The sequence below is a fragment of the Mastigoproctus giganteus genome, chromosome 3, assembly GCF_048544385.1.
Source record: "Mastigoproctus giganteus isolate SK-2022 chromosome 3, ASM4854438v1, whole genome shotgun sequence".
Taxonomy (NCBI): Eukaryota; Metazoa; Arthropoda; class Arachnida; order Uropygi; family Thelyphonidae; genus Mastigoproctus; species Mastigoproctus giganteus.
The window spans coordinates 75,079,941-75,095,025 of NC_143577.1; the positions used below are offsets into that span (position 1 = coordinate 75,079,941).

The following is a 15,085-nucleotide window of genomic DNA, read 5'->3' on the forward strand; positions in this document are numbered from 1 at the left end:
GGAGTCAACTTTACTTCAAGAAGAGGCCAATTACCTAGCCTTAACACGCTACGCCCAGGCTGTTTTCAATTCTGGAAGAGCAAAACTTGTGAAACTCAGGGCAGAACAGAATAACGTGCCACCCCTGCGATCCCCAACTGGGGTAGGATAATGCAATTCACCTTGGGTGCAGGATACACAGGAGCACCTGCTCCTTCAACTCCCTTCACCATCCTCTACCTTAGAGTGGACTGCCTTCCCTTTTGGTCCACTCGAACTACTGTTCCCCACATTTTGACCTCTTCTTCTTCTCTTACTCCCCCATATGCTATCTTCAGAAAGGGGAAAAAAAAACCGCCTCAACTTTTTTTTTCCTCTCTTTTCATTTTCCCCCCTCTCTTTTCATTTTTTTCTCTCTTTTCTTTTTTATTTTTTTTGATAAATAAATAAATAAATATTTATTGTGAAGTAGAGTTACAGCACATTATCCCATCACGGCGACAAGTGCCAGGGGTTCACATATAGATAGGATAAGTACGGCGTACAAATACAAAAGGCTACAAAATACAGCAAACACATACAAAAAGGCTACAAAATGCCGATCACAAATGCAAAAGAAATACAAATACCGCATAAAAACAGAGCTAGACATACATACAGAAATAAATACAAGTTGGCCATATATTAGGGTTCAAGGGCTTTGATAAAGTTGTCTGTCCTTCTTGTTACTTATTATGCTGTCGATGTCGGCGTCCGCATGGTCGAGGGCATTTTTCCATTCCATTTATTTACACACTCAATTTTATGTACATTCTCATGATATAAACAATTTATATACAAGATTATATACAGTTTTATAGACACTATCACATATATATATATATCCATTCTATATAATGGTAATCAAGATACTGTATGTGTTTGCATGTGTGTTCTTATATCGGGGTGGCTCCTAGGCCTTAGGCCATCTCCACCTTAGTACTCTGTTATGGTGGAGAAACTCTGCATAATGGGCCTGAAAAGTGTCAGTGTATGTGTGCTGTTTTGTTTGTGGCAGGCTATTATGCCACCAGGGTGCAGCCAACGTATGGGCAGCTGCTGCCTGGTGCCCATCCCTAGCACTGGGCCTGGGTAAACAGTCCTCCTGTACCGGTGTTATTACCACCGAAAATCTCGTACCTGCCAGAGGGAGTGCAATATTGGCGAGTGCCTGCAATCCCGCTCCTGGGTTGCCCTTACAGCAGAGCCAGCAAAAAAAAAAAAAAAAAAAAAACGGTTGCGGGCAGCGAGCATCTGCTTGGGAAGAAATCTCTCAGTGAGTACAAGCCTGTTGTGGTGAGCCACGAGTGCTGGTACCAACCTTAGGCTTGGATGTGGAATCCTCCAAGAGCAAGAGTTCCAAATATTTGGAGATGATATCTGGCCTGTGATGAGTTTGGCTGTGAAGACCAGCCTCTTTTCCACGATCAGGAACTTCATCGTCGGGATGTCGAGTGCTTGTGCCATTATGGTGGTTGTGGTAGCGGGAGGTAGCCGAAGCTTGTTATTGACCCATTTCAGTAACCAGTATTCAGCGGTGTACACCCGCTTGAGGTTTGTATGTGCAGCAGAGGCCCATATTTCTGCACCATAGAGAATGGTGGGGTAGACGGTGGAGATGATGAACCATTTTTACAGTGACAGGATGTCGGACGTGTAGCAGCTGATGCTTTGAGATCCACCGTAGACGAGAGAATTTGATACTGGTTTTGTCAATCTGGTTGACAAAGGACATCTTTTGGTCAAACAGAAGTATTCGTACCCCTGCGAGTGAATCGTTGAGTACTGGCTCCGTCAGGAAGCTCAGGCAACCCTGGCAAGAGGCAGCCAGGCTCACCTCACAGTGGTTGTGGCGGGCAACGTAGGGGCCCCCACGGCCAAGAAGCCAGACACAACAATAGAACAAAGCACAATACTACATTAATCAGACATTACACTTTTTTTCTGGCTGTGCAGTAGTTCTGCATTTCATCACAGAGTACATATGGCACAGATATGGGACCACCGGTGGTGCCTGAACCTAAATATTATGCCACTAATATCACCTTTTGTGCCTTTAAAAGATGACATCTGCTCTACAACATCATCAAATTTTGCCCCTGGCAGACATACACTGGTCCTATTCCAACTATCCTTCTTGCTCAGTATATTCCTTATCACCCTGACAATAGAGTCACCCACAATAACTAGTTCCTTTGGAACCAGCGCATTCTGAGTCAGAGATTGCCTCTGTGTTGCCTGATACACTGGAGTCAATTCTACCATTGAGCTGGGCAGCTGTGAGGTTGAATGGCAGTTCATATTAATTCGTGAGGGCATTTATGCTACATCTCAAACCCTCATAAACGCCCAACAGAACGATGAGTTGGCACCTAATTTTTTGACACTCCAGGCATCTAGCACACACAAGGCCATCCTCCTTATGTAGATCATGTCCCGTTTTAGAAAGTTCAGCAAACATTTCATATTTCGCACATTTTTGGGTTGGTCACTAACACATTAGCAAGAGTTTTGTGGATTTATTCGATGAGTGTTTTCAACAGCAAAATGTTCGAGAGGCAACCAAAGGGAGTAATACTCTTGATCTGATTATCAGCAGTGATTATTCATGCACTGGGACACAGGGAACTTATCTAATGATGTTACCAACGTTGAATTCTAAATGAGAAATTTTCAGGGACTTAATTTTGGAGGCTACTAGGCTTTTCATTCCAACTAAGAAATACTGTTCAAGGTTTAGGCCTAACTTATCATAATACCAAAGTCCCTTTCCTCCACTACCAGCTTTAGTTCAACTCTGCCAAGTGTATAAGTTATTTTAGGGTTACTGTTCCCCAGGTCCAATACCTTACACTTTGCTGGATTAAAGCATAGCTGCCATTTTTCTGACCATCCCTGAAGTCTATCTAGGCCACTTTGAAGAAGCTGTGCTTGGTGATCATTAACTACTCTACCAATCTTTACATCATCTGCAAATTTAGACGTCATGGTCTCTATCCTTTCATCGATATCAATTATGAAAATCAAAAACAACGGTGGTCCTAATACTGATCCTTGGGGAACCCCACTTCTTACATCTGAGGAATAATCATTTATCACAACCCTCTGCCTCCTGCCATGAAGCCATTCATCCCTTATGATTCCAACCTATTCCAGCTTAAAAAGTAACTGCTCATGTGGGACTGAGTCAAATGCTTTGCTGAAATCCAAATAAACAATAACAAAATTATTCCTTAAGTCCAGCTCTTAAGTGATCCCATCAAAATAGCTAACCAGATTAATTAAACATGAGTTTACAAAACCGTGCCGAGTATCCTTCAGAATTCTATTTCTATCTAAATGATCCTGAATTCCACCACTGATCATTGTCTCTATGATTTTCTCCACTACTGAAGTTAGACTAACCAGCCAGTAATTTTCCACTTCCCTCTTAGAACTGCCCTTATGTAATGGAGAGACACTAGCACCTTTCCAATCCAACGGAACCACTCGAGTCTAGTAATGCTCTCACAATTAGGCCTCAGCGGTTCAATGTACTCACTTGCCACCTCCCTTAAGGTTATAGGATATATGCCATCATCCCCAAGAGCCTTACTGGCCTGTAGGCTCAAAAGTTTTTTCATTAAATAAGCATATGAAATTTCAACATCATTAATTACATTTTTTTCAATTTCACTCCCATAATTTCTCATTGATGTAAATATCGATGCAAAGTAACTGTTGAGTTCATCTGCAACTTCAGCTGGGGTATCTAATACTATCCCAAGTACATTACATAAGGGTCCGATCTGGTTTGTCTTCTTCTTTGCATTTATATATGTGAAGAATTCCTTATCTCCCCCCTCTTTGCCAGCGATTTCTCATAATCTGCCTTTGCCAACCTAAACTTTTCTGTGTTACTATTACAGATCAATTTGTAGCTGTTATAGGCTTTAGTACTTTTTATTGCTCTGTTGTAACTTTTCCATGCTGTCTTTTTCTGCTCAAGTAATCTGGCAACTTCATTATTCATCCATGCTCTCTCCCCATAAACATAGGTCATCAGCGAGGAGCATCTTTCATCTGGTCTTGTGGAAGTTGTTCTGCCACTTTACATTGCACATGATTCACGACAACTATGAATAGAAGTAGTGACAGGATGCCTCCTTGCCTCAAACCTGACGTTATTTTGAAGCTGTCAACCCAACCACTGTTGTTACTTTGCTCACTGTTTTTGTATAGATATTCTCGGTTCTCTTCACAAGATGTTCCTCTATGTTTCTCAAAACTTCCCACACCTTCTCCCTGTTCTGAAAGCTTTCTTTATATCCAAAAATGCCATCTGCAGTTCTTTGTTATGTTCATAACATTTTTCCATCAGTTGTCTGATGCAGAACATTCGATCCACTGTCAATCTACCAGGCCTATAGCCATATTGTTCCTCAGTCATCTGGTTTTCAATCATTCCTCTTATCTTTCACTTCAACATTCCCTCTCATAAGTTTATTCACATGTGATGTCAGTGTGATGTCTCTATAATTGGAACACTTCTTCCTGTTCTCCCTCTTGAACAATGGGATGATCAGACCTTCTTTCCAGTCTTTCAGCACCTGTGTATCATCCCAGATCTTGCTAAACAGTCTATATGCCCACTCTATCCCTCCCTCGCCTGTAGCCTTCAGCATCTTTCTGTTTATCTCATCTATACCAGCAGATTTACCTGTCTTGATGTATTTCCATGCCTGCACTACATCACTCCATGGTCTGGTCTTGGTCTCTCTCTGTATCTTCTCTGTCATCCCCTCTTTTATGATCAATCTACCTTTGTCCCTTTTGCTGGCTGTCCTGCATGTTCAACAGATTGCCGAAATACTTCTTCCATGTTTCTCTTATATTTTCATCCTTGGTTATTAGGTTCTCTTTCTTGTTCATCAGGTATTTGCTCTACTCACCATCTCTTCTCCTATTCCTGACCATACCATATAGCATCTTTTTTATTACAGTTGACATCTTGTTGTTGAGTTTCACTCCATTCTTCCAACTACAGGAACTTCCCAACTTATGTAACACTTGACTTTACCTAAGTTTTTCCCAGCCCATGCAAATGTATTTTGCATCTTGTAGGAATAAATGGAGGTACTGTGAAAATATTGTAATGTGAACCCAATAACACATTTTTTTTTTTTTGTAATTTGTTCCAAGTCCTTGGAAGTCGAAAATTTCGCTATATTAGGTCATATTTATAATGGAAATTGCACTACAGAGGGGTGAATGATATGCTTGCTTGTTACCAAGGAATCTACGAAGAAAAGAAAAAACCACTGTCCAGTCAACCATTAATATATTCTTTCGTAAGGATGAGCAGCTTCTAAATCTCCACAGCAGCGTACTTATGCTGAAGACGTCGATTCTGGCAACGATACTTCAGAGGTAAAACTTACTGACATTATGCCTGTCTCCGCTCTTTTTTTTTTTTTTTTTTTTGTAATTTTATAATTTCGAAATTTTTTAAAATTGCATGCTTTTGTATTTCTTCATGCGCATGAGATAAAAAATTGAATAAATACAATAAATAATTTATTTACATGTTCGTCGAACATTTCTTTTTTGATTCAATCAATTCAGCGAGCACAGTTGCGAGTGCCTGCACAAGCATGGGAAAATTCCCTGTCTTATGTAGTGTTCCGTGGAATGCAACCCTTACATAAGTCAGGGAGTTTCTGTATAGCCTTCTCTCCTCGTTGGCTATCCTCTTGGTCTCTATCTTCACGGTTTTATATTTCTCTTTATTCTCCTCATTTCTGTTCTGGAAGTAGGTCCTGAATGCATTATTCTTATTTTTTACAGCCTCTCTCATCCTCTCATTCCACCATGGGGTTTCCTTCCATCTGCTTCTGTTGCTTGTCCTTCTGCATACCTGCTATGTCAGTCCTGCTATGCAGTCTTTGAATGCTTTCCATTCTGATTTCACGATGTTCACCACCTTCTTAGGTACAACCTTCTTGAACTGTTCTCTGAACATCGCTCCTTTTCCCTCTTCTTTTAATTTGCACACGCGTAGTTTTCTCTCTCGTTATTTTTATCCTCTTCAATTTAAGGAATCTTAAAACTTGAACAAGTAACCTGTGAGCACTACCCAGGAAGACACTTGGAATGACCTTGATGTCCACTAGTCGTCTATGTTGCTCCTTATCCACTAGTAGTCAATGAGGGATTTGTGTTGACCATTCCATCTGTATCTTGTCACTTCGTGACTCTTCCCCTTCCTCTTCTTGAACCAGGTGTTTCCTGTGACCAAGCTGTTCCGTAATAAGAATTACAACAGCCTCTCATCATCATCATCATCCCTAGGTCTCCATCCATGCAGACTCATGATGTCTTCTAGTCTTTATCTCTCCACTCCAACTTTTGCGTTCAGGTCACCCATGATGACTGTATCTCCGCCTGTGATGCTCTCTTTGAGCTTGTTCTCAAACTCCAGCTTCTCCATTTCTTTACAACCAGTTTGTGGTGCACAGCATTGTATCATTTTCAATGTTTTGCTGCCATTCATTTGCAGTTTAATTGACATGAGTCTGTTGCTGATGTTATGCACCTCCAGTAGCCTTTCCTTCATCCTGTGATCTATAATGATGGTTACAGCCGCCTTCGCTACATAACCTCCAGACCAATAGAGGTAATAGCCTCCTCTTAACTCTCTACACCCATTTCCTTTCCATTTTGATTCACTCAGTCCTAGTATGTTTATTTTTCTGTCCTTTAATATGTCCACACACTCCTCAATTTTTCTTGAAAATGTCATAATATTGAGTGTGGCTAGTTTAATATAGGTTGTCCTCCTGCTTGGTGATGATCATGCATCAGGCTTGCGACTGTCATAGATATTACCACTAAAGATGGAGTGTGTCACATCCAGGGTTATTAAATTTTATTCTTCTAAGCTTCTTTTTGTGTTGAAGGCAATAAATTTAAGCTGCTGATCTACCAAACCTGTCACAGGCATATAGGTGTGGTAGCTCTTATTTAATCTTATTAAATCACAATACTATGAATATAAAGACAATATTTCAGAATTTCATTACATTTAATATTATTAGTCATGATAACAAAATAAAAATAAAGCATTTTCATATATGGCTATATGATAAGCTTTTAAAAATGGTAGTGTGTCAACTCTTCCCCACAGCAAAACACTCATAAAATGAAAAGGCTGTGTTAAAAAAAAAATTAAATTTTTATTATATTATACAATAGCCTAATATAAAAATTCAAAATATGCACAGCTTATTTCTAAAATATTCCATCACTTCAGCATGAATCAGAAGATAATTTTTTTGATTATACACATCATGTAATTCAATTTTTGGAATATCATCCAGCACCTGAAACAAAGATAAATGTCTTTTAATATGAAAAAATATTAAGAAAATAATCTATTAAAATTCATAATAACATTAACAAAGAAAAAAATGTTTATCATTCACTTATATAATTTCTAGTATCAACCGAAAGACTGGTTTAAGTTACATAAATAAAGTACTAAAACAGATATAAAATAAAAGCATTAAAAGTGAGAAAATACATAAAAGCTTTAAAATATAACAGTATAAGTAAAAAGCAATAAAATAGAAGCTTTCAGGGCGAGGTGTCCCTTCATCAGCCTTATCACTTTTAATGCTTTTATTTTATATCTGTTTTAGTACTTTATGTATATATCTGTTTATTTATTTATTTTAATAAAGTTTAACTTAAACCGGTCTGCCAGTCATTACTAGAAATTATATAAGTGATATGCAGCCTGAGGCTCAAGGCCAGTTTTCTAATGTTTATCATTCAGTCAGTATTAGTGATGGAAAGTGATGCAAGCTTATACAGCTTTAGCAAAAGAAGAAACAGTTTTTTAGTTATTTAAACTATTAGATATATTACATTTATGAGCCTTAGAGAAAGGTTAGAGCTATTCTTTAGAAAAAGTAACTTGAAATGTAGCATTGAAATGTAGCATTGAAAACTAGCATTGAAATGTAGCAGTATAACACACATTCCAACCCTTCTTTCTGCATATGTAGGAAAGTGGTCTTCATTAAAAGAATAAATAAGAATTCAAAGAAAATAACTTTAAAATGTTCTTGTTTATACTCCGGCACGACCACCAGGTCAGTGGAGTTTACAATAAATCAATCAATACAAACATTAATCATACTTAGCAGTCGTGGGTCTGAACCCATATAAATGATCCATTCAAAGAGCGTGTGCTAATGCACTCGTGCTCCTGACCACTCGGCTACATCAGGCCTACAGATCCCCAGCTGGCAAATGGGTATTCTTGGTAAGAATACCTATTATACCCATAATCAATCATGTAGCTTTCTCTGCACCCTTTCCAACAGGTCTATGTCCTTCAAAAAATAAGATTTTCGACCTTGAATGCAGTATTCAAGAGGTATCCTAACCACTGCTTTATACAAATAGATAATCACCTTTTTGTCCCTGCTGGCAGAGCCATTCTATATTGCTGACAGAAACCCCACGAAATGTTCTAGCAGCCTGTCTGTGCTGCTCAAAGTCTTTGGTTAGCCTGAACGATTACCATTAGGTATTTTTCAGTATCAAATACTTTAAGTTTGCTGCTATCCAAATGGTATGTTATTCCAGGATTGCCATTACCCAATTTAGTACCTTCCATTTATCAATGTTAAACTGCAATTGCCATTTTCCAACACATCTACTTAGTTAATCTAAAATCTCTTCAAGTAACATAACCTGATTTTTGTCATTAACTACATGCCTGCCTTTTTATAACCAGAAAATTTAGATGTCAAACTTGAAATACCTACATCAATATTACTAATAAATATTAAAATCAGTAAGGGACACCAACACTGGACCCCCTGTGGTAGTACCCAACTCATCACATTAGTCCATGAAGAGTAGTGGCCATTTATAACCACACTTTGTCTTCTATCACTTAGTCATCCCTTTATCTAAAGTAGTAACTTGCCCCTAATGCCATAACAATTGCACAAAGTTTGATGAAACAGTTCAGTGAATGAGCTTATAATCCTTGAATGCACAGCATTCCAGTAGGTAAAAAGCTTGTGAGTGGGAACAATGTCTTTTGAGCATGTTTTAAAGTTTTACTGTGTTTTAATTTATAATTATATGGCAGTATAGTAGAAAGCTGCTTTGAGTGAACACTTGTTTATCTCACTTCTCTCATGTACTGATAATGATGAAATTTGAACATTATATTTTGTTGTAAAGTTTGGAAGCCAAGGAAAGCGTTTCACATGAAATGCCCATTACAGTTCATAGAGATGATGCTAAGACAAAAAAAAAAAAAAAGCTTTCAAGTTGTTTCAAAGCCAAAAAGGTGTGGAAATAAAATCATATGTGAAGGTCATGCATTTTTTGACAAGGGGATTATATTATCAGAATTTGTTTCGAGAGGTATGTAGCCTAACAAGACTTTACCATGACAATGTGCTGTGTCATGTATCACTTGCCATTTGGCAAATTTTGACCAATAAAAATATTCGTGGTGCCACACCCACTTTATTCACCTGATTTTCCACCATGCAACTTTTGTCTATTCCCAAAATTAAAACAAGACATGAAAGGAAAACAATGAGTTGATTCAAGGAATTCAATCAATCCTTTTCCTTTTAACACATTTTATTATTTTTTTTTTTTGGGATCAAAGCAACAGCGTGTGGCTGCATATTTCCGAAGCTCTTCATTGCAGGTTAGTTTTTGAAATAATTTTGAGTTTCTTGTTTTATTTTAATATAGTAAACTATAGTTAATATATAGTTTGAATTCTTATACCACATAGGTTAGTTTATATTTAGATATGGTTAGTTTATATAGGTTAGTTTGTATTTAGATATATATTTCAAATGCTACAGCTTTTGAAAGCTTTTATTATTCAGATAATCTTTGCTATTGATATTTTGGTGGGAAATTCGTAACTTTCGTTCAGTAGCTTACATTTAATTTCACTAGTGGTTAAAAGTTCTGTCAGAAGTATAATTTCTGTAATACTCTGTTAATTTAAATTCCATAGTATATTGTAAGTTTAAATTTGTAAAGTATTTGGAAAGCAACAACTTAACCCCTGGCTTAGTGCCGTGAAGAGTTTTGTAAAGTCTGGGTAGCTGCATGTATCATTGCACCTTATAGATAAAGATCATATTTATTTAATATTCAGATAGCCTTTATTATCAATATTATAGCTAGAATTTCGTAACTTTAATTTCGTAGCTTAAATTTAACTTAAAAATTAAATTCAACACAGAGGCAATCTCCAAGGCAGAACGTGCTAGTCCCAAAGGAACTAGTTATTGTGGGTGATTCTATTGTCAGGGAAATGCGGAATATACTATGCAGGAAGGATAGGTGGAACAGGACCAGGGTATGTCTACCAGGAGCAAAAGTTGATGATGTTGTAGAACAGATATCATCTTTTAAGGGCACAAAAGGTGATATTGTGGTGCATGTTGGAACTAATAGTATTAGTATTGGCCGCATAGTGCAAGAAAGCCTATGGCTTATGCGGCACCTGCCAAAAAAAAAAAATCCGAACAAAACAATGATAAAAACAAAAAATAAATAAATAATAATTAATAAAAAAAAAAGGAAATTAAACCTATCATCCTATGCGCTTCCCTTACCCGAAAGTACTATCCAGATGACCTTTGAATTTCCCCAAACTGTCGGCCTCTACCACCCATGAAGGCAACTTATTCCAGTAATTTATAACTCGCTGGCTAAAATAAAACTTTCTGCAGTCCAACCTAAACATTTCCTCCCCGTAACTTGAATTTATGTCCCCTAGTTCTAGCATCATTTATAATCTTGAAAATTTCGTCCTCATTCATTTTACTGATGCCCCTCAGAGCCTTAAACACCTCAATCAAATCTCCTCTAAGGTGTATAGTTTCCAAACTCTGCAACCCACATATTCAAAGTCTTTCTTCATAAGGACGCCCTTTTGCCGATCTCACCAGGCCAGTTACACGTCTTTGCACCCTTTCAAGAAGCTCGATGTCTTTCTTTAGGTGCGGTCTCCATACTTGAACACAGTATTCCAAGTGTGGTCTAACATAAGCCTTATATAATGGGATTATCACGTCCCTATCTCTACTTGCAAAAGTTCGATAGATCATCGATAGGACACCATGGTCCTTCCTTGCAACCTGTTTACAATGCTCAGAGAATTTCATGTCTGACCATATCGTAACACCCACGTCCCTTTCCTCCAGTACTGGGTTTAGTTGAACTCCACCAAGTGAATAAGTTATTTTGGGATTACTGTTTCCCAGGTGTAATACCTTACACTTTGTTGGTATTAGTATTAGTATTCGTATTAATGACATTAAGAGTAAGAGATCTGCAGATTTACTCAACAAGTACAGGTCAATGTTGAAAAAAAGTCACAGTTAGGGTTGAATGTGAAAGTGTCTGCAATTCTGCCCAAACACGATAAGAGGAAGTATATGATGAGAGCCTTGTCGATCAATTCGGCCCTGGAGAGATTGTGCAAGGCTCAAGAGGTAGAATTTTTTTCAGTCTGGTCTGTGCTTGTTGACAGGAGAGCCTGCTTCTACAGGGATGGGGTACACTTAAATAGAAAGGGTGCAAGAATATTTGCTGATGCTACTGAGGCAGTGTTAGGTGGATCAGAAAACTGCTAGCTTTGGGGAGGGGACACAGACTAAAAGATTAACAGTGGGTGCAGGCAGAAGTAAAAGTGATTCTTGCACTGCTTCTATTAGAATGAGCATCAGCCTGGAAAGCAAAGTAATGGAAATTTCCAGGACTACTGGGAGTCATCGGGGAACAAGTAAATACATGGGCTGTGTTAGGGTAACTAGGAGTAGGACATATATACTTGTATGTACACCAATGCATATATACTTGCATGTACACCAATGCATATATACTTGCATGTACACCAATGCATATATACTTGCATGTACACCAATGCTAGGAGTATAGTTAATAAATTTGATGAGCTTGAAATGCTAGTCAAGACATCAAAGGCAGATATTGTTGGGATATAAGAAACGTGGTGTCACACAGATATAAGCAGTGCAGAATCAGAATTTGGAGAGTACAATGTGTACAGAAAGGATAGACAGGAAGGGAGGAGGGGTTATGCTGTTAGTTAAGAAACATATAAAATCTAAGGAAGTGCATCCAATTGATGTTGGTGAATAATACAATGTTGAGTCTGTTTGGTGTGACATAAGCACTGGGAAAGGAAAAATGAGAGTAGGTGTGTGTTATAGGCAGTGGTGAGCTGTGAATATTTTAACAATGGGCTCGCACTTTTGCCAACTTTTTGATGTGAAACATCCTTCTGAAGTGGAGGGTACCTACTGAGTAAATCTGATTGGTCACGGAAGTGATGTCACTTCCGTGACCGATCCAGATTTACTCAGTAGGTACCAACCCCCCCACTTCAGAAGGATGTTTCACATAAAACCATCTACCGCTCGTGCTCGGCAGATGCGCAACTTTTTTATTCTTTTTTTTTACAACTAGGGAAATATAATGGATACATTTTTTTCATGATAAAATTTTAATATTGCGAATAAAAAATAACAAAAATATTTCCCATATTATAAATAATGAATTATCACAAAACATTCTAGAATATAGAAACAAATATTACATAAAAAACAACTGTTTAAAAAAGGTACACAAAAATCACAGATTACATAAAAAAAATATTGCACAAATATCCAAGAAAATTTTCTTTTAAAAAAAATTGCCATACTTCTTTATTAATATTGACATAACAATCCGGGATCAAAATGAAGCAATGGTTTTCCATTTAAATGTATGGTCATCATAATCTGCAACGTGTTTAATTTTCAACATTATTAATTTATTTATTCATTCATTCATTCACACAATATTATTTGTTATGCTGAAAGCTCGCTCAGTTTAAGCACTGCTAATCACAATGGTTTCAAAGATATTTCTGGCTTTCTTAATTGTAAAAGGAACTTCACTCAATTTTATAGATAAACTGTCTTCAACAAAATCTCTAAAATCATTAATTTTTATTTCATATTTTATCAGAAAACAAATTTCTTATTCGGTTTTCACAGTCTTGCCACCGAGACGAAAGTTCTTCCACGATTTCTGGTAGAATATGTTTAAAATTTCTTTCAATGGTATGATTATTTTCTTTATTTAATTTAAAATCACCCTGTTGCATTAATAACTTATCCTGGATAAAACAATGCATTTAATAACTTGTGATGAGGTAATTTTACTGTTCTTACTTTCGATTTTGATTCCTTCAAATTCTTTCCACTTCAACATGCTCTCAATTTTAGCTTCATATTTTCCTTCAGAATGTTTCAAATTAGCAATAGCATTGATAGTTCGAATAATTAATTTATCTGCTTTTGCCATAGTGAATCTGTAAAGCTTTTGAAATGAAAGAGAACTCCTGCAGGATGTCGATCATTAGTGCTAAATGGTTAAGAAATTCCAGATTTAAAAGTCGCTTTAACAATCCCAAATAAAAATAAATTTTCTGGTTATACTCCAGGGTGACCACATGGTCAGAGGAGTTCACAAGGTAGAGAGAATACAAGAAACAGCAGCGTATTCAGCAGTCACGGTGCTTGAACCCAGATCACTCAAGGCGCTTATATTTATGCACTCGCGCGCCTGACCACTGGGCTATGGCGGCATCTGATTCAAAATGTTTGCACAATGCAGGATAATTCCCTTAACCTGCAATTACCATTCACAAGCTACAAGCTGCTCTTTGTAGCCCAAACACATGACCGATCTTTGTAGTTCCAACATCAAGTTCTTTAGCAATCATCCTTAATTTGCGCTAGTTTTTTGGAGATTGGTAATAGTTTTTTTTTTTAAATTATTGCCTGTATGCCATTATATTTTAGAATATTTTCTATGCAGTGAAAGGCTCGACAAAGTTTCGAAATCTGTGAACATTTTATCTTCGTAAAGTTTATATAATATCTTTGTTTCCTCAATCCCCCCCCCCCTCAAACGTTGCTACTGTCACTAGTTCTTTGAATACTGCAAAATATTGGAATCACTCAGATAAACACTCAAAATATTGGAATCACTCTATGTTTACATGGTCACACTACTGTGACCATGTAAACATAGACAGGAGAAATTTACTGGAAGGCATGGATCACTCACTTCTCCGAAAAACATACGGCAGTTTTTCGGAGCAAAGGGGAACCACAACACAGGTTGACCAGAGGCTATTATCCATGTCGGGAATCTTCTTAATCCTCTGACTGGCTATGGAAAGCATGTTGACTAGCGCGACTTCTCGGAATGTGGCTGCATAAGTTTTACGGCCACCGCTAACGTTGTGGACTGTTAATCCCTTTCACCCTTAATTCGCTCTTTCTAATTACGTACATAAAGGCCAGAGGTGAGAACAATGCATACAAAGTTGTCTCCCTTATCTGTTTGTTACATGGAAATAATTTTCGTTCTATGGAAACTACTGTATTTTAAATGTAATTACCAAGAGGAATTTAAAATAATTCGGTATAAAGAAGTTGGTTAAACAGAGGTCCGACAGTAATTAAATCAAAAATGAAGCAATTTTAAAATACATAACCAATCGATTGCGCCGTTAAAATGCTGCGAATGGGGCTCCGTTCGCCCCACCATAGTTTCGGCTCTGGATACTCAATAATTGCACATTTAGGATTTCATTTGTAAAATAAATGATCATCTCAACAATGGGCTTACAAATTTTCAAAAAAAATAACAATGGGCTCTCGTGAGACCACTATAACTCACCTCTGGTTATAGGCCTAATGAATCTGATGGGGATAATGAGCAATTGTGCAGAGAAATAGAATGGGCCAGTAAATCAGAATGTCTTATAACGGGAAATTTTAACTTTCCAGATATTGACTGGAACTTGAGGATTGGTCACTCTGACACTAGCAAGACATTTGTGGATTTATATACTCTTGATACTCTTGATCTGATTATCGATTATCGGCAGTGATTATTCATGCATTAAGAATTTTCAGATAAAGGAACCACTGGGTGATAGTGATCACAA

The 15,085-nt window shown here is 37.4% G+C and overlaps 2 protein-coding genes across 2 annotated transcripts in view; both read right to left on the reverse strand.

The window, feature by feature from the left end:
• Positions 1-6,385: 6,385 nt before the first annotated feature.
• Positions 6,386-6,799, reverse strand: LOC150088087 (protein CFDP2-like). Its single transcript, XM_090370014.1, has one exon. It carries the CDS (start codon positions 6,797-6,799, stop codon positions 6,386-6,388), a length of 414 nt encoding a protein of 137 aa, XP_090226140.1.
• A 466-nt stretch (positions 6,800-7,265) lies between these two features.
• Positions 7,266-15,085, reverse strand: part of ProRS-m (prolyl-tRNA synthetase 2-like protein, mitochondrial) — a 293,464-nt gene continuing 285,644 nt past the window's right edge. Inside the window, exon 14 of the mRNA XM_090370015.1 lies at positions 7,266-7,379. Within this exon, the coding sequence (XP_090226141.1) occupies positions 7,266-7,379 (114 nt within the window). The remainder of the gene's footprint in view (positions 7,380-15,085) is intronic.

Coding starts and splice junctions, on each gene's coding strand:
- LOC150088087 (XM_090370014.1), bottom strand. CDS start 6,799: ATGACATTTTCAAGAAAAATTGAGGAGTGTGTGGACATATTAAAGGAC.